The following is a 21,028-nucleotide window of genomic DNA, read 5'->3' as shown; positions in this document are numbered from 1 at the left end:
TCCGGCCAGGGGTCCTATGGGGCCTGGCTATTGTCTCAAAATGGCGGCATCCACATGTAATCAAACCTGCAGGTACTGTAACAGTGAACTTCCAGGCAACAGCAGGCAGCTGGTGCTCCACTGGCAGTCAGGGATCAGTTTGCTGACTGTTGTTGGACGATCAGGGGGTGAACCTCATGCATTGGGTGATGGATAGGTGTAAGGCAGGCAATGTACAGGAGAGAGGCAGGCAAATGGCGGATGATAGACACCTGACAGTGAGCAATTCGCCTGTCTTTCCATTTTTATCCTGCATCTTTTACAAATATATTATGTTGGTTGTTATACTATAGTCCCTTCATTTTACACTGAATTAAAAGCCTATATTTTTATATTTAATAACTCTTATTTATAAACATTTATGTTTGACTTTGAATTGTTCAAATATTCCATTTAATCAGTCCATAAAATTTTACACAGCTGTGCTAAAATTGATAATATTTTAAGATTTCCTAAGTACTATCACACTTTTATCACTGTGTAATAATTTACATAAAATTGTTACATATGAAATAAGAGAACTGGTTCTAATTTTCTTCTTATATATCAAATATTTCTTTAATCTCATTCCACTTAAAAAATACTGGTTAACCATTAGATAGCAAGTACAATTGGTTAACAATTACACAAGTAATTTGTGTTGTGAAATCCAGTTATATCTGCCTTGTGAAGGCAAAAGAAGGAGCAGAACCTGCTTAGACTGAGGAGAGACAGCAATGAATTCCAAACATCAGTACGTGGAGCTCAGTGATGGTCACTTCATTCCTCCACTGGGCTTTGGCACTTACAAACTTCAAGAGGTAAGAATAGTATGTTGGTTTGAGGGTTCAAAAGAAAGCAGATAAAGGATGAATGGAATCCAATCTGGGCTGTCAAGTTTCTTGCTTCCTCTGGACTCTTTGGGCTCCTGTGTTTCTCTGTTTCTCTAGGGCAGATATTCCATGGACAGGACAGACAATGGTCAGACATGGTTCTATACCAGTTTCTGATGGTGTGGCCACTGACTGAGCATTCTGAGCACTGCCCTTCTCACCACATTTCAGTGTATTTACCAACTTGGTAGAAAAAATGACTGTAAGCCAAATGGCTTGCAGTGGGACTGGATTCTCTCTTAAATTTTGTACTTCAGGTAATCTTCTTAATTTCCAAGATGGCAAGGTCTAGAGACATATGTGTAGCAAAATGTACTGGAGATGAGAAGCATAGAATAAATGAAGGGGAACACTTCCTTTCCAATTTTAGGTAGCTTTTGACATCTCAAAGAAAATGTTGGACTTTGGCTGAGTAGAATTTTTCATGTGCGCTCAACAGCAGGAAATATACCTTAATATATAATATTACATACTGATAAGTCAACCTGGGACCTTACAAGGGTATGTGGGAATTATTGGTCATCATTCATGTATGTTATATTGACAGATAAATCTCTGAGCTGGAATGAGCTAAGATCAGTAGACTGGAACAAATTTCAGATTCCATTATCATCCTCTGATCACTTAATTTTGCCACAAGAGACTAGGTTCCTGAAGTTTGAATTTAAACTTATTCCTCTGCAAGATTTAAGGAAACATGCAGAGAGCAATTGAGAACTCCCCTAAAAGAATTTTGTTATATTTTCAGGCAAAGTGGCACAGAGTAGACAACTAGGATTACAGCCCTTCTCCAAGCACCTTCATAGCTAAGAAATTCAGGGGCAGAATCAATCAGCAGAGGGTGGGAGGGCCCAGGATCCCATTCATTTTGATTTCATGGAAAAAGAAAATTTCTGAAAACGTTATAACAGAAAGGAGCATGTTTGATCACCCTTCTTATTCTTTAACAAATAAACCTTCAAATCATCTTCCAAATTTAGTAGACCATGCAATAATTGTCAATTTCATTCTTATTATATTTGTCACAAAAGAAAGAGATTTTCTTTTAAGGGCTGATGCTTATGTGAATACTTATCTACAGGATGAGTATGCTTCCTTATTTGTAAGTCTATATCCTTAGAGTATACATTTCTTTCCAGTCAGTGTTTAGTTCTATCATATAGAGATATGATATTTTTAAATATATTTGTGGTTAATGGATCTTTTATTCATTTATATGTCATGTTGAGTATCAAACTCAGGGCCTCACACATGCCAGGCGAGCACTCTACCACTGAACCACAACACCAGCTCCTAGAGATATGATTTTGTGCCAGAGTTAACATGGCACACTGGTCTTTACTCAAGAGCCTGTTGGCAATCTTGCCCATGGCTAGCATGCAAGACAGATTTTCACTTTTTTATGACACATGGGGATGAAGGCTGTCTGGAAATGGTACAAACAGTGGAGTTTATTTATGTATTGTGCAGTCATGTTTACAGTCCAGTTGTTTCAGGGCAGTGGGATAGGTTGCTTTAAGACCAGAGACAATACCTGGAGACTGCATACTGTCATGTATCTTTAATGAGGAATGCTTAAGGGGAGGGTCCAGCAGTGATAGGCTGAACAGACAGCACCTCCCTCTCACACATTGCCTTGCCAAGCAGGGCTTCCTCTTCCTCATGGCATTTGGTCCAGAGAAGCCTGGCTGCATGAGTGACAATTACCCTTTCCACAGTGCCCTCAGTTCCATCCCAGTCACCAGGAAAAGAGAAATTTTAACATACAATTTTTAAATTCTTTTTTCTTTTTTTTAGTTATATGTGATTGTAGAGTTTATTTCGACATATTTATACAACCATGGACTGTATCTTATTCTAATTAGAAACCCACTTTGTGGATATGTATGATGTAGAGATAAACTGTGGTATTTTTACATATGGGCATAGGAAATTTAAGTCACATTATTGCACTCTTTCCTGTTCCTATTTTCCCTCCCTTCCTTTCATTGCCCTTTTCCTAATTCTCAAACTTCTATTGTTCCTCTCCCTTCCCCTTTTGTTTGTTAACATACATATATCAGAGAAAGAATTCAACCTTTGGTTTTTGGGATGGATTATTTCACTTAGCATGATAGTATCCAGGTCCATTTATTTATTTACTGGCAAATGTCATAAAGCCATTCTTTAGGGCTAATATCCCATTTTATGTATGTATATTATATATAAAATATACATATAATATATATAATATACAATATATTATATATATATATATAATCTCACATTTTATTTATGCACTCATCTGATGAAAGGCACCAAGTTTCATTCCATAATTTAGCCTTTGTTAATCCAACTGCTATGAATATTGATGTGGCTTCATCATTGAAGTATGCTGATTTTAACACCTCTGTATATATACTGAGAAGTTTACATACACTGGAAAAATATATAACGGAACAATCTTAATTTTTCCATTACTAATTTTTTGAGTAGTTTACATATTGCTTTTCAGAGGTGTTGCCCCATTTTGTAGTCCCAACAGCAATATACGACTGTACCTTTTCCCCATATCCTTGACACCATTTATTGTTACTTGCATTATTACTAGTTGTCATTTGAAGGTAGTGAGGTGAAATCTCAGTATAGTTTTCATAGCATGTCTGTAACTTCTAGAGATTTGAACATTTTTCGTGTACTTTGGACCATTTGTATCGCTTCTTTTGAGAAATCTCTGCTTCATTTCTTTCCCATATATTGATTGGGTTTTGCTTTAGTTTCTGTTAAACTTTTGAGTTCTTTGTATATTCTGTAAATTAATACCTTATCTTCAGTGTGAATGGCAAAGATTTTTTTTCCCATTCTGTAGGCTCAAAAGAGTGGTTTTATATGCAAGGCTGCAGAAGCAGTGACATCATCAACATTCACTTGCTTCATTGGCTCATAGGAGTAACATCCCAAGGAGCTGCTATCCTGTCAATAGTTGGGAAAAACATCTTTCCCCGGCAACTTTCACTTACCCTCATTTCCAGTGTGCACAAAAGAAAGTCTGGGCCTTCAAGATAATACATATCTGGATGAACGGGCCAGGCTTGCTCTCATTATTCTATAAGTGGCAGAAAGGGACATTCAGGGCAATAGCATTTTACTGTCTCCCTTTTCTTTAGAATGATATGTCTAACTTCTTTTGGAGACTAGAATTGTGTTGTGTCCTAGCATAGGGTATCACGTTAACCAGCCCCACTGAAAACTTTAGGAAATTATCTGAATAAAGTTTCTTGTAGGATATATTTTCTGTGTGGTTTCAAAATTCAACATAGAGGGGATTTATTATATTCTGTGTGTCTTCATTGGGAGGAGACTTATAGAACCTTGCACAGAATTTATACAATCATTCCATGTACTCTTCCCCGGAGTTAATTTTACTTAGTGACTGTGTCACATAAATTATTGCATGAATATTCGTGTATGTTGGTTCCTGTGAGTCCTTCCAAAAACTCACTAAAATTGAGTTGCTTCTGGAGTCCTCTGATGAAAATTGACAGGATTTCTGTGTCTGAAGAGAATTCCTGAATGTCAGATTCTTATAACTAACTAGGAATAACCCAGAAAACTGGGCTTGGAGTCATTACTGCAAATACTGATCTAACCACAACTCATGGGCAAAGTTGAGTTATGTAAGGTCACTGCTTATGCTCAAGAAATCCAAAATTGCTTTTTGGATACTTCTTAAGTCTAGGAGATAAATGAGCAGTCAAAGTTCAGGGTACTAGCTGTTTATTACATAACACAGTATTCTGAAAAACACATTGGAATATAATCTTCCTTCCAGTTAAATGAGTTGTCTGTTTTGCTCACTATTAATTACCACACTTATTATGATTCTTTAAATACACTTTTGGTTATTTCTCTAGGTTCCTAATAGTAATGTAACAGAGGCCACCAAAATAGCTATAGAAGCTGGTTTCCGCCATATTGACTGTGCTTATGTATACCAAGTAGAAGAGGAGGTAGGATTGGCTATTAGAAGCAAGATTGCAGATGGCACTGTGAAGAGAGAAGATATATTCTATACTTCAAAGGTATTGTGTATACAGTATACAAATTACTGCATGATTACTGCAATTTGGTATACAGAATTGGAAATTATGTTAGGTGATCAGTTGTGGGTAGAATGTAGATAATTGGAATAATGTTTATTCACATGTAATATCCAATTTCTAAAATAGGTGAACAATGTGAATTCCTGCCCACAGTCTACAAATTTGTGAATTTATAATTCCTTTAATTTTCTGATTCTGTAATCAGCAGTACGTTTTTTAATTGGTGGTAGAATCAGATAGAATTATGACCAGATTATGGTTTCATTATCTCCTGGGTGATTTTTAAAATTTCTTATCATTCAAAATATTTACTGGCACCTTTGTCATTATCAAAGGACAATGTAGGATAGCTCTATGGGTACTAAAGTAAATATTGCTAAAGTGTTTTTAGTCATGTCTGGAACATAATGCAATAGTCAAATGTGTTTCACTTCAGTTATGTAAAAAAATAATTACAAATTCTTACATCATGAAATGAATAGATGAGATAGACTAATAGTAACTTTGTAATTTCTATGAAGCACTATTCAGAAATTCAATAATGTTATTTGTTAAAATGTTTATCACATGAGTAATTCCTTCCAGAGTTTAGTTGACTTAGTCATAATAATAAAAATTTAATCCAGTTCACATGAATAGGTCCAATGACTGGAAACCCAAGACCTGAAGAGAACATCTTCCCTGTGATCAATTTCCTTGTGTCAATTTCCAAGGAATTGACAAATAACTGTCTCAATATGAAGTTCAATAAATTCCAAAATTGGGTAATATATTAATCCAGTCAAATTTCCATCTTTAACCTCTGCAGCTGTGGTCAACTTTTCATCAACCAGAGCTGGTCCAGACGTGTTTGGAAAGATCACTGGAAAAACTTTGTTTTGACTATGTTGATCTCTATCTTATTCATTTTCCAGTGACAATGAAGGTAGGCAATTTGCATCATTAAACCAATTTACTTTCATGACCATCATTATCATGAATGGTTGAATTAAGATTCTATTATAAATTAATATAAACAATATGACTTATAGAAAGTCCAAACTATGACTATATTTATGGTTATAAGTAATCTTCAGCAACATTTGTGTTTGTTGATCCATTACATCTACATCATTGTTTGATTAGTTTTCTCCTAGCCTTCTCCTTTGGTGGTATGTATGACTTTAGGGCAGTTCAAGTTTCATGGTCATTAATATTTTATAGAGTCTCTCCATCTTCCAGCATCACATCAATCTTGAATTCAAACTTATATGACCATCTTTGGTGCACATACATATCATTGATCCCACATGTGTCTAGGTAGATAAAGAACACTCTTTAGCCTCTGTCATTACTGAAATCTATTATTTTTGGAGAAGAAACTCATACATCCACAAAATTTCCCTGTGAGCCAATTACCCAGAAGAATATATAGAGACAATAAGATAACATAAATTAACTAGGAGACCTTATTAGGTGATTTGGAAAATCTCATTGAATCATATTTATATACACACATATATATATTTAAACATATATATAGATATAATTTGATGTAAGAGAATACAGAAAACAAAACCCTGAAAGTTATTTCTTTCACATCCATTTGTAAACATTTTGTAAACAGATGAATATAGAGTTTTGTTTTACTTATTTTATGGATATTTAGTGTCCCATTCCATAGGTACACCTAAGAATATTGCTCTGCATGGACATAGAATTCAGCAAGATTGCTATTATGATCACTTCTATTCCAGACAGGGGAAGAGCTTTTTCCAGCAGATGAAAATGGAAAAATTATATATGACTCAGCAGATCTCTGTGCCATATGGGAGGTGAGTGTTTGGAAGAGTGACTACACAGGAGAAAAAAAAGTGTGAGAGTTCATGCTTTCTGCTGAAATTTTGGTGCTTGACATCATTATCTTTCAAAGAGTTTGTTGTTGTTGTTGGAGTGGGTAGGAATGCATTGCTGGAATGCAACACGGGGAAATAGACGAGAAGAACTGATGACCATGAGGATATGCAACTCCTGCCTCCACATGCAATAATGTCTGATTCCCTAAGGAGACACAGAAATGCCTTTTCTGGCTGTGAACAATTTGTGCTATTCTATTTACCATTTTTCTTCTCCTCCTCCTCCTCCTCCTCCTGCTCCTCCTCCTCCTGCTCCTCCTCCTTCTACTTCTTCTCCTCCTTCTTTTCTCCTCAGCATTCCACATTTGCTTTTATTTTTTTTTTTCAAATTTCAGTTGTTCTAATGAGTTGTACATGGAAGTAGAAGGCATTTGTGTGTTTTGATATATCACAGATAAATGTAATCACTCATTTTTCTGATTATACATATTGCAGGACCACATCAGTCACTCAGTAATAAATGTACATGAGGTAATAATGTCTCTTTCACTCTCTCACTCCTTTCCCATACCCCTTTACTCACCTCTGCCTAATATAAATATAAGTCTTTACGTACCTATTCCTCCACTTATTGTGAATTAATATCCACATATCAGAGAAAACATTCAGCCTTTGGTTTTCTGGGTTTGGCTTCTTTCACTTAGCATCACATTCTCTAACTTCATCCATTTACCAGTCAATGACAGAATTTCATTATTCTTTAAAGCTGAGTAATAAAATTTCATCATATATATGTACATATATATACAGATAGATATGGATATAGATAAAGATATATCACATTTTCTTTATCTATTCATCTGTTGAAGGGCATCTAGGTTGGTTTCATAGTTCAGTTATTGTGAATTGAGCTTCTATAAACATTGATGTGGCTGTATCACTGTAGTATGTTGATTTTAAGTCCCTTGGGTATAAACAAAGGAGTGGAATAACTGGGTCAAATTTAGGCCCAATCTAAGTTTTCTGAGGAATCTCCATACTGCTTTCCGTATGGTTGCACCAATTTACATTCCTACCAGCAATGTATGAGTGTACCATTTTCCCCACATCCTCACCAACATTTATTGTTGTTTTTATTCTTGATAATTGCCAATCTGATTGAAGTGAGATGAAATCTTAGAGTTGTTTTGATTTTCATTTCTCTAATTGCCAGAGATGTTGAACATTTTTTCTTATATTTGTTTATCAATTATATATCTTCTTCTGTGAATTGTCTGTTCAGTTCCTTAGCCCACTTATTGACTTGGTTATTTGTTGTTTTTCTTTTTTGGTGTTGTTTTTTGAGATTTTTATATATCCTTGAGATTAATGCTTTATCTGAAGTTCATGTGGTAAAGATATTCTCCCATTCTTTTGCCTCTCTCTTCACATTATTGACTGTTACTTTTTCTGAAAAGAAAAAACAAACTTCTCATTCTTGATTTAACTTCTTTGACTTTAGGGGTCTTATTATGGAAATCAGTTCCTAGGCTGACATGGAGAAGATTTGGGCCTACTTTATCTTCTAGCCATCACAGGGACTCTGTTCTTGTGCCTAAAATTTGATCCACCATGATTTGAATTTCATGCAGGGTGAGAGATAAGGGTTTAATTTCAATTCTTTACATATGGCTGTCCATTTTTTCCAGCACCATTTGTTGAATAAGTATCTTTTCTCCAGTGAAGATTTTTGGCACCTTAGTCCAGTATGAGATACCTGTATTTATGTGCATATGTCTCTGTGTCTTCTATTCTGTACCATTGGTTTACATGTCTGTTTTGGTGTCAATACCATGCTGTTTTTATTACTCTAACTCTGTAGTATAGTTTAAGGTCTGATATTATTATGCTTTCTGCTTCAGTTTTCTTGCTAAAGATTGCTTTGGTTATTCTGGGTTTCTTATTTTTACAAATAAATTTTGTGAATTTTTCTCTAGTTCTATGAAAAGAGAATTTGCATTAAATTTATATGAAGCTTTTGATAGTATAGCCATTTTGACAATATTAATTCTGCCTATCCAGGAGCATGGAATGTCTTTCCATCTTCTAAGGTCCTCTTTAATTTCTTTTGTTAGTGTTCCATAATTTCTTTTGTCGAGGTCTCTCACCTTTTGTGTTAGCTTGATTCCCAACTATTTTACTTTAATTTTTGTGGTGATTGTGAATGGGACAGTGTTCTTTATTTCTTTTTCAGAGGATCCATTACTGATGTATAGAAACGTGTTTGATTTATGGGTACTGATTTTGTATCCTGCTAGTTTGCTGAATTCATTTATTAGTTCTACAATGTTTTGGGTGGAATTTTTTGAATCTTCCAAATATAGAATCATATCATTGGCAAATAGTGATAGTTTGAGTTCTTCTGTACATATTTGCATACCTTTAATTTCTTTCTTCTCTACTTGTTCTGGCTAGATTTTCAAGGACAATTTTGAAAAACCATAGTGAAAGAGGGTATCCTTGTCTTGTTCTAGTTTTTAGAGTTAATGTTTTCGATTTTTCTCTATCTAGATCATGTTGAACTTAGGTTAGCATATATGGCTTTTATAATGTTGAGGCAGGTTCCTATCCCTAGTTGTTCTATTTCCTTCAGGTACTGTATTTTGTCAAATGCTTTTTCTGCATCTGTTAAGGTGATCATATGGTGAACTACATTTATTGATTTCCATATGTTGAACCAACTCTTCATCCCTTGGATGAACCCTATTTTCTTGTGGTGCACTGTCTATTGAATATGTTTTTGTATGCACGTTGCCAGCATTTCATTGAGAATTTTTGCATCTATATTAATGAGGGATATTGGTATGAATGCTTTGTTTTATGTGTCCTTCTCTGCTTTTCATATCAGGGTGATGACATCCTCATAGAATGAGTTTGAAAGTGTTCCCTTCTTTTCTATTTCATGGAATAATTTAAGGAACATTTTCGTTAATTCTTCTTTGAAGGACTTGTAATTCTTCTTTGAAGGACTTCTTCAGCTGAGAATCCATCTGGTCCAAGACTTTTGTTAATTGGTAGCTTTTAATGTTTTCCATTTCATTACTTGAAATTATTCTGTTTATATTGTGTATAACCTCCTGATTCATTTTAGGTAGGTCATATGTCTCCAGAATTTTGTCAATTTCTATTATATTGGAGTATGAATTTTCATATTAATTTCTAATTATCTTTTGTACTTCAGTTATGTCTGTTGTGATATTTTCTTTTTCATCACATATTTTAGTAAGTTGAATTTTCTTTCTTTCTCTTTGTTATTTTATTGATTTTTTTCAATGAATCAACTTTTTGTTTTGTCAATTTTTTTCAATAGTTTCTTCTGTTTTAATTTCATTGATTTTATCTCTTATTTTAATTATTTCCTGTCTTCTACTGTTTGTGGTGTTGATTTGTTCTTCTATTTCTAGGACTTTTAGATGTAATGTTAGATTATTTATTTGTTGACTTTTTTTTATTTTTAGCATTAAGCCCATAGGTTTTTTTAATTAATTAATTATTTTTTTCCTTTTAGAGACTGCACTCTGATTCATTGTACACAAATAGGGTACATGATTTTGTTTCTATGGTTGTACATGATGTAGATTCGTTCTACACCATTTGTGTAATCATACATCTACATAGGGTAACAATTTCTGTCTCATTCCACAATTTTACATAACCCCCTCTCATTTCCTTTTACATAAAGTTCCTCCATTTTCCTCTCACTCTCCACACTCCACCCCCATTACATATCATCATCCACTTGATTTCCTCTAGGTACTGCCTTTATAGTATCCCACAGGGTTGGTGTGTTGTATTGGTATTCTCATTGACCTCTAAGTACTTTTTCATTTCACCGTCGATTTCTTTTACTCTACATTCATCACTCAATAGTGCATTATTTAGTCTCCATGTGTTAAAGTAGATTCTATTTTGTATTTTATTGTTGATTTGTAATTTCAATCCATTATGATCTGATAGAATACAGGGCATTATCTCCATTTTTTTAATATTTGCCAAGAGTTGCTTTCTGGCATAAGATGTGGTCTATTTAAGGAAAGGATTCATATTCTGCTGAGAAGAAAAGTGTATTCATTTGTCCATGGATGAAATAGTCCGTATACTTTTATTCAGTTTAAGTTATTGATCATATTATTTAGTTCTACACTTTCTTAATTTAGCTTCATTTAGAAGATCTGTCCGGTAGTGTGAAAGGTTTGTTCAAATCACCCAGTACTATCTTTTTATGGTCTATTTAATTTTTTGAAATCGAGAAGGGATTTTTTGACATACATAGAAGGTCCATTGTTTGGAGCATAAATATTTAGAATCATTATGTCTTGCTGCTGTATAATTTCCTTCAGTAGAATGAAATAACCTTCTTTGTCATTCCTGATTAACTGACTTGACTTTCACTTTATCTGATATGAAGTTGGAAACCCCTGCTTGTTTACACAATCCATATTAGTGATGTGTTTTTTCCCATCCTTTCACCTTCACTCTGTGGATGTCTTTGCATATAAGGTGAGTCTCCTGGAGACAGCATATTGTTGGGTCTTGTTAATTAATACAATCTGGAAGTTTAAGTCTTTTCATTGATGAGTTTATTCCATTAATATTCAAGATTATTACTGAGATATGACTTGCATTCCCAGTCATTTGGCTTATTTCTGGTTTTTGGTTTGATTTAGTTTGTTTTTTGATTATTCCTTTAGTGTAGTTCCTCCCTTTGCTGGATTTTTTTTTCACTTCATCCTTGTGGAATACTTTGTTGAGAATGTTCTGAAATGCAGGCTTTCTAATCATGAACTCTTCATTTTTGTATCTCATGGAAGGTTTTTATTTCAAATTCAAATCTGAAACAATTTTGCTGGATATAAAATTCTTGGTTGGCATTCATTATGTTTCAGAGCTTGAAAACTCTTGTTCCATGACCGCCTAGCCTTGAGGGTCTGAGTTAAGAAATCGGCTGAGATTCAAATTTGTTTTCACCTATACATAGTTTGCATTGTTTTTCCTCTCATAGCCTTTAATATTTTATCCTAATTCTGTGTTTTGGTCATTTTCATTATAATGTGTACTTGTGCAGGTCTGCTGTAATTTTATATATTTGGGGCCCTGTATGCCTCCTGTATTTGACTTTGCATTTAATTCTTTAGGTTTGAGAAATTTTCTGATATTATGTCATTGAAAATATTGTGCATTCCTTTGGTTTATGTCTTTTCTCCATCTTCTATCATGATAAATTTAGTCTCTTCATGAATCCCATAATTCTTGGAAGTTCTGTTGGTATGATCGTTACGATCATTGCTGCATATTTCACTTCATTTTCAATATTAAGTATTTTGTCTTCATTGTCTTAGATTCTTTCAAATGATCTAGTCTGTTAGTGATGTTTTCCATTGAATTTATAATTTGATTTTTGATTTCTTCATTTTGAGGTTTTCTGCTACTTTTCACAATCTCTAAGTCCTTATTGAAGTGATCTTTCACTTCCTGTATTTTCTCTTTGATTTCACTCTTTATATCATTCTTTTCTTCACAGATCAGACTAGGTACTTTCTAAATGCCTTCCTGGGCATTTCTTCTATTGCGTTGTCAGGGGTTTCTCTTATTGGGGCAGCTTGGTTTGCTCCCCTTGTTTTCCATGGCTGTCTGTGTGTTCTCCCATCTAGTTGTGTGGATCTGGGGCAATACAGATTCTACCCTGTAGACCTATTTTGTCACTGAAGATTTCCAGGGTCCTACATTTCAGAAGGAGACTGATATCAACAACACCCAGTGCAAACAATACACAGCCTCAAATCCAGTAGCTCCCAGTAGGTGTCCACTGCCCTCTCACTAAAACGGCAAAGATGAGTTCAATCACTGTCTGCAATAAAAAGAGAAAATTTGCCAAATGGATTTAAAATCTCAAATAGTGGGGAAGATAAAACAGAAACAGTGCAGAGCATGGTGTTCATGAGGGAGAAAGAGACAATCCGGAAGAAAATCCACAGGAAGAGTGAAGAGACACCAAAGGAGATTGGATGCTAGGTGGAAAAAAGGCAGGAAAAGAATCTTGGAAGATAGAAAAGTGAGAAGAACAACACATATAAAGAGAAAAATAATTAAAAATATAAGAATATATAGCAGAGGGCTGGGGATATAGCTCAGTTGGTAGAGTGCTTGCCTTGCAAGCACAAGGCCCTGGGTTCAATCCCCAGCACCGCAAAAAAAAAAAAAAAAAAAAAAAAAAAAAAAAAAAAGAATATATAGTCGAATTACAAAACACCATGCATATATCACAGTCCTTAAGAAACTGATGCAGAAAAAACACAATCTTCTCCAAATATGGTGTACAGAGATGCCAGAGAAGAAAGATATAAAAATAAAATAAATCATGGTGGAAAACTGAACAACTATTTCTGTGAGCTTCCAAATGTTTCTTTGCCCTGTCTCTAATTTCCCACAAGCGTGCCTGGCCTAGACAGGCCCTGTCAGACCCAGTCACTACCTCATTGGTCCAGGCCTGAGATATCCTGGGTTAGGCAATGTTGTAATCCCAAGATCTCAACAGCACTGGAATTTGGAGAGAGACCACGAGGGAGAGCAATTCTGAGAGACAGTAACTAGATGGTGGCAACACCCACTTCCAGGAGGAAGACCCCAGTTGCAGCCAAACCCATAGACACCCAGACACTGAACTTCCAGGTCCCAGTTGGTGTGCCCAGACTGGAGAAGCTGCACTCCACAATAGCAGTGGCAGCAATCACACTGGCACCCCAAATAAACCCCAGACTCTGGCTGGCATCTCAAACTGGATGTAGCTGTGGGCAACCAAAAATGACATGCCTCTGACAGTGGACCTCTGGGCAGTGGTGGAAGTGGTCATAGCAGGAGTTGGTAGCAGCAAGGAGGGGTTCAGCAGCAGCTGTAATATTGGTAACATTGGCAGCAGGTGGGGTACTGTGGCAGCGGTGGTGGCAGAGTTGGTTGTAGATACAGTTGCAGCAGCAACCAGAGAGAAGACCACTGGGTGACCTCCAGGGAGTGGCAGAGGCCTTAGCAGCAGCACTGTTAAGTTAGCAGCAGCAGCAGTGTCCATGGCAGCCAGGCATCTGAGGCAGCATTGAGGACAACAGACCTCCAGAGGATGGCAACTGTGACATCATCAACAGCAGCAGCGCCCAGAGAAAAGGCCTCGGAACACCTGTTGCAGTGGTATCAGGGTCAACTGTGACCCAAGAGAAAACTTCTGGGCAACAGCAGAGGTGCTGGACAGTGGTGCCTAGGGAAAAGGCTTCCAGGTATTTGCAGCAGCGTGGGCAGCCTTGGTCCCTGGAGAGTACACCTCTGCGCAGCTGTGGCAGTGAACTCAGGGGCAGCTGCATTCTGACCCGCAGAGAAGATCTCTGGCATCTGCTCATTTTCCTCTTCTTAACACTAATGTAGCCAGTTTATTGTGATTTCTAGACATTATCACTCTTATCACTCTATATTGCCTTCATATTGACACAGTTGATTGTAGAAATAACTTTTCACAACCCCTTCTTCCCAAGGCCATGGAGAAGTGTAAGGATGCAGGATTGGCCAAGTCCATTGGGGTGTCCAACTTTAACCGCAGGCAGCTGGAGATGATCCTGAAAAAACCAGGCCTCAGGTATAAGCCTGTGTGCAACCAGGTGAGACCCCTGAGCCCCATCAATATCTCTTATTCTTTTACTTATTTCTCCACAATTGCCATGAGTCCTGTTCCTCAGTTCATTTTCCATTGGGGAACAGAAGAGTCAAGATTAGTGCCACTGTCTTGGAGTGTGTGGAGGATTCTCAATTGTTAGCTCTGCTGGGTGACTTCCTTGTGACAATGAGGGAAGAACTTAGTGTCCAGTTCATGGAGGAATCTTGTGATGTAGATGTCACCAAGGAGGAGAGTGACTGTTCATCCCATTTTAGGGGTAAGGTGACCTTGTCCTTGACCTCTTGGTGAATATCCTTTGGAGGGAATTGTGTGTAGGAAATGCCAGCATACATGACTGTGAAGTGAACCAGAAATGAGTGAAAACAAGGAAAGATCAGCAATCAGGATTTATATGGAGGTTGGGTATACAGATTCTTTTATCTTTTATTTGGATTCCTGGATCTAGAGGTACAGTTAACAGGAAGAGTAAAGAAGAACTTTTGAAAGTTCAAGAATTGAGAGGAAGTTACACGTTTATGTTGATACTGATGTTGGATGAAATCCACAGTCAGGAACTTTAACCACAATGCACAGTTAGCCTTGTGCCTGATCCCCTCTTACCTGCTTTCTGATAACAAATCAACTGTGTAATCCCATCTAGTCTGTGCAAGGTTCTGTGCTAATGTACACTTTATAAATTTGCTCATGGAATAATGGTCTTTGGTTGGAAACCTATTCATGAATTTCATATAGGTTGATAGAGCACCATAAATTTAATACAAATGTTAAAAAGGTGGAAATAAATTTAGAATTGAATTTATCCCTAATTGTTTATCATGAAAAATTTCAAACATACAAAAAAGTGAGATTATAGTACATGATATTCATATTAACCATCATAAATCTAAAATTGTGACCTTTTGGATCACTGTGAGATGTTGATTTATGTTGATATACCTGCATACTTATGTATAGTATTTTCCAAATTCTCTTCAAGGCAAAATATAGACCAAACTATTCACTCTTAGAGACCTCACAGGATATCTTCTAGGAATAAATCTGATTTCTCATAGCACATATTTATTATGTATCTAATATTATTAGTAAATCTCTAACATCACCTAAATCCAATCTGTGCTCAAATTTCCCATTACTTTTCTGAAATATCTTTTATACTTTTTCTCATTTCCACAATGAAACTCTGATTCACATTTTGCTTTCTTTTATTTTTTTAATGATCTTTTCACACAGACTCTTCACTCAATGCTTTTCCAAATTATATTGATTTTTTTTTCCAAACTCTCTTTTTCTATCAATTAACTTGTTTACATTCCCATTCTCAGTGAGTAAGTAGTTAGACTTGAATTTCTTATTATAATTCAAGGATCTGTGAAGGAGCCAAGGCAACCAGGGTGGTCTTCGTTACTGGGTTTTGCAACACACTAGAACAATTGCAGACATGTTGCTCAGAGTAGTAGACATGAGTTTATTAGAAAGGATAAGAAAGGGGAAAAGGCCAAACTACCAAGGAACAGAGTGAATCTGCTCAGAGAGGACAGGAATGGCACGTCCACCTGCTTTCCAGCTTTATTTGGAGTTCCATGTAAGATTTCAGAACCTGCCCAGATTTCCCCTTGACTGTTGACAGACAGAGGTTTCCAAGTCTCATGGTGCTTGTTTTTGTCCTACAGAGAGATTTTCAAGACTTCTTCACTTTGGCCCATGCTGACTGGATCTATTAGAGCATATACTTAGGGATTATGGTTAGGGAAAATTATTCTAAGCTGCCTGTGTTCTGGAATCTGGATTTATTGTTTTTGATGAACAAATTACCCAAATGTCCCCTGCAGAACACCTACCAAATGTCCTTCACACTTGTCCTCATGAGTCATTAGCCAAATTCTTGATTTATGGCACAATTTGAATCCAAGTTATACCATTTTTAAAGTTTAGCTTCTTTCTTTGTTATTTTGTTTTTATAATAACATTAGCCTTTTGTAAAATTAGAAACCTTATGTCTTCTCCACTGCAGGTAGAATGTCATGTTTATCACAATCAGAGGAAACTGCTGGACTTCTGCAAATCAAAAGGCATTGTTCTGGTGGCCTATGGTGCTCTTGGGACTCAAAGATGCCAAGAGTGGTAATGAGAAAATGAGGGTTTTTACTTAAAGTGATATTGTTGATGAAAAATTTATAGTCCTATAAGACTCATATTTCAGAAGATTACTCTCAACTGATCCTGGGAGAGGGGAGAATTTACATTTCTGAGAAGATCCCAAAAGACATTGATGCTGCTGGTCCAGGACCATATCTGAGGATGCCAATTTAAAGTGGATGAAAGAGACCTAAGTCTGTGTAGTGGGTTCAGTGGTGCTTGCTTTGAACCCACTGACTGGGAGGCTAACACAGTAAGATTGAAAACTTGAGGCTAGCCTCAGGAACTTAGTGAGACCCTGTGTCAAAATAAAACTAAAAAGGTAGGCTTTTGGCTCTGTGGCAGAATCCCATTGAATTCAATTCCAGTAAACTAAATCCCCACAAACAAGAAAAAAATAAATAAATGAAGGGCTCCTAACTAACTCATTTTCAGGATTTCAGCATCTCTATCTTTTCTCCCAGTGTTGACCCGAGTGCCCCATTTCTCTTGGATGATCCAGTTCTTGGTGCCTTGGCAAAAAAACACAAGCGATCTCCAGCCCTGATTGCCTTGCGCTACCATCTGCAACGTGGGATTGTGGTCCTGGTCAAGAGTTTCAATGAGAAACGGATCAAAGAGAACATTCAGGTATAGCGGAGGCCTGTGGGTATTTGGGTTGCTAAACAGTATTCTTCACTTGTGTGCTTCTTTTGAATATATTAGTACATTTTTGAGTCATATCAGTATCCCTGAATGTCTTTCACAGGTAAATGTGGAATAACATTAGCTTTATTTTGCTGCAGCATCTTTTTGAGATTCTTTTTGACTGTAGTTAGTGCAATTTCTGTATATATGCCAAAAGTGATTTATATTTAATTTTCACCTAATATTTATTGTACATTTCTTTGTTTTGCTCAATATCTTTAATAACTTTTTGAATTTTATCTGATTTCACTGGATTTCTAGGTTTGGCAATGTGTACACTAAATATGCTAAAAACTTTCACTTGTGTGATAGGTTTTTGATTTTGAGTTGACTGCAGAAGACATGAAAGACCTAGATGGCCTGAACAGAAATTTTCGATATTTTATCCTAAAGTTGTAAGTAACTTTGGAAGATGCGACCTTTGCTTGTTTATTTTCGAGTCTTTCCCTCCTTTTCAGTGCAGTCTTGATCAGAACCCACACACTGCATTTGGCTCAAAAAAATCTTCCATTGATGCTGTTGGGAGAACATTTGGTTTGAAGCTTGAAAATGTGGGCATCTCAATGCAGAGGATAAAATCGTTTTTGAGAAGAGAGATTTCAACAGCAAGGGAAGAGTGTGCAGAAAAAAACCCTTGTTAAACCAATTGATAGAAAATCTTTACTCATTTTTTATATGCTTTATGTTTATAGAATCTGGTATTGGACATATATTACAAGTGAGGATTAGCAAGTAATATATTACCCTCTTCCTGTGAGAAATTTAATTCATTATAGAAATAAAGGTGATGATGATGAAAGAGGATTTGCTATAGCATCTTTTTATAAAATTGAAATAAATCTGATGATGTATGAAAGGAGATTAGGTAATGCACAATTACATGTGCTTAAATATTGGCAGATATATCATTATCATTACTAATATCTTTGTTAATACAGCTACAAATGAAGGACAAAGTGAGAACATAATGTCAAGAGACAGTAGCAAGACATTGGCCATTCTCACTACATATTAAATACTTCAACAAGTAATGATTTTCCATTGTGCTACTTGTAAATTATAGAGATCTTAATATGATAGGGTGAGCTCCTAGTATTTGCAAGTCTCTCTTACAATCAAGAATCTTTCCATATCTTAATGTAGCATTACATACCATGTGATGGACAGTAAGCAAATAATTAATGAATTAGTTAAGTGGAAGTGACGTTGCTAGCAATATACTGCACACTCCAAATCCTTTTTATATTGGTCAGTATCTGAACTTGACCTTATACTAAACATGGCATAAATGGAGGTGTCCTCCTGCACAAAGTAAGTAAATAAACATGGTGCATTCTGTTTTTGCTTTCCCTGAAAATATGATAAATAAGGGAATTCTTGGCTTAAGTAGATATACTATAGAGGTAGGGGAGATGAATACAAGTAAATTCTTGTCTTTGTTAATTCTTTTTGTTATGTTCTGAGCAAGAGAATAAGATTTCCATAATTTAGTTATAAGTGTAAGAAAAGTTTCTTACATGGTATGATCATGAAAGTAGAAATGTCAGATTAACCCCACTGGGGAAATATAATGAAGCACCCTTAGGTGTCACTTGTTTAGCCCTATTGAAATGGAGTCACTTAGTCTGTTACACATTTTTCTTTCTCATTTTAGTGTTGCTGACCATCCAAATTATCCTTTTGCTGATGAATATTGATATGGATACCTTCGTCATATCTTCTACTAGTATCTCCCACCTTGACAGAGATGTGTGAGATGGCTAAGGTACTGATGATTGGATGCACCACTTCTGTTAATCCATGCTTCTTATCAATTCCCATTCTGCTACAGCAAGGATCACTAATCCAAAAAGGCACTAAGTTTTCAACAATTTTGGAAAACAAAATAAAATTGCATTCCTCAAGATTCTTACCTTCACCATTTCTGTTATATTTATATTTTGATTCGTTTTGACCCTTTATGAACTAAAACTAATTAGGCTACAGGCCTGTAAGCAGGGGTTTGGAGATGCTAACACAGTTCTGGGGTGGGCGTGGAGAGGAGTTTTCAGGTTCTAAGGATGTAGCTATTGATATTGATTAGTTAGTCTTTTTCTAGTCCATAGAGTTACCCCAAAGAGATTGCATTTAGACCATGGTTTTTGGTCTGCAAGATGAAGCACAGAGGGCAAGGATAAGCAGCAGTCCAAGGGCTCTCTTTCTGCAGCTCAAGGAACACAGGTCCTGGAAACTGGGGAGTGACATTTTCCTTTCAGATGGTTGTCAATGATTTGAGAGGATAACCTACCAGGTTAGTATCTTGAGTCAGATATGTGAAGGTGAAGAGGGCAGAGTTGAACACTCACCTGCTTGGGAAATATCTTTGAAATTTTTTTTTTATTTTTGGCCATTATAATTATACGTAATAAAAGATTCATGATGCCAAATTCATACATGCACATAACATTTGATTAATCTCGTTCCTCATTACTTACCCCTTTTTTGTCCTCCTCCCTCCCCCTGATCTACTTATTCTGCTTTACTGAACTCCCTTCTATTATTGTTATTTTAATTCCAATGACACAATGTACAATTATCTATGTGGATGATTTGAAATATTGATTTACTCTACTACATTCATGCATGGAAATAGCATAATAGGGTCGATTTTCTTTCCCCAGTTACTTCCCTGTGCCTTCCCTTTTGCCCTGCTTCCTTCCTCTCATTTTCCCCCTCTACTCTGCCTTTCTTCCTTACAACAAATATACTTTTGATAATTACATTATGGAGACATAAAGGAACTTTTTACATACTTTATTCAATGCCATAGCTACAGTCATGATTACTATTTTAAAGAAAAGCTAAAGCATTTCTAATCACAATATGTTTGGAAATGTATGTGTCTGTTAGGGTGCATTCACTGAATGGAATCTCATACATTACTGAGACATGTAGAATATAGAATGATGTGAAAAAATGTTGCATTGGAAAAGTTCGAATTTGTCCCATGGAAACATCGAGATCATCTGTGTCTGGTGAATGAACACTATAGAAGATCTATGAAGTTTCGGTTATATGAAGAAATGAGAAAGCATGCAATAAAGAAAAACGTGGTTACAAATGGCAGACAATGTCAGTGTGTTTGCCCACTATTGCCAACGCTGCCTAGCACAATATGGTCTTGGTGCATGTGTGGTGTCATCAGAGCTATAAATTTGTTTCCTCAAAGCAAAATAACTGTACTTAAAGTCACTGCAATTTCTCTGGTCACAATCTTTGGAAGATATTATGTAACAAATCTGTGCTTATCATCTCTAAAACACCTTTTCATTCTCCTAGCCAATCATGTAGCTTAACCTCTTCGATAGTTGCTAAAATTAGTTGACATGCCTCAGCATTTCAGAGGCAGCTTGTTACTCAAATTCAAGAAAATACCAGATTCCATGGCACACGTAAGATGCAGAAAATAAATTCTAAGTTACATAATGGATGGACCACATTCATTAGGTGCCATTTTTATGTACCTTAGAAAAAGCTTCCCACAAAATCTTTGTATACCATTGAAAATAAAAGAAAGTGAATTTTATTTTTCTCATGTTTAATGAAAATAATTAGAATAACTACCAGTAGTCTTTTCCAGTGCATGGGAAGTGGACCATGACTCTAGAAGAGTGGAGGACAAAATTCAGACCCTTTTCAACA

General features: G+C 36.0%; 1 protein-coding gene and 1 long non-coding RNA gene across 6 annotated transcripts in view; one reads left to right on the top strand and one right to left on the bottom strand.

Moving 5' to 3' along the window:
• Positions 1–21,028, bottom strand: part of LOC306642121 — a 770,670-nt gene that overhangs the window by 664,027 nt on the left and 85,615 nt on the right. The gene's annotated exons all lie outside the window — the stretch shown is intronic.
• Positions 682–19,251, top strand: LOC306642108 (estradiol 17 beta-dehydrogenase 5-like). Of its 5 annotated transcripts, XM_079107571.1 has the most exons (9): positions 682–839; positions 4,805–4,972; positions 5,802–5,918; positions 6,730–6,807; positions 14,385–14,507; positions 16,536–16,645; positions 17,125–17,290; positions 17,660–17,742; positions 19,002–19,251. In XM_079107571.1, the coding sequence occupies exons 1-9, from the start codon at positions 756–758 to the stop codon at positions 19,042–19,044; spliced, it is 972 nt and encodes a 323-aa protein (XP_078963697.1). In that variant the 5' UTR covers positions 682–755; the 3' UTR covers positions 19,045–19,251. The 5 variants fall into 5 exon arrangements, with proteins under 5 accessions (XP_078963697.1, XP_078963699.1, XP_078963696.1 ...); XM_079107573.1 differs by lacking the exon at positions 17,660–17,742; XM_079107570.1 differs by lacking the exons at positions 17,660–17,742; positions 19,002–19,251 and adding an exon at positions 17,806–18,145.

This window comes from Sciurus vulgaris (genome assembly GCF_902686455.1).
Source record: "Sciurus vulgaris genome assembly, chromosome: 12".
Lineage (NCBI taxonomy): Eukaryota > Metazoa > Chordata > Mammalia > Rodentia > Sciuridae > Sciurus > Sciurus vulgaris.
Note: the sequence above shows the minus strand (reverse complement) of the source record. Positions and strands in the feature narration are given on the sequence as shown.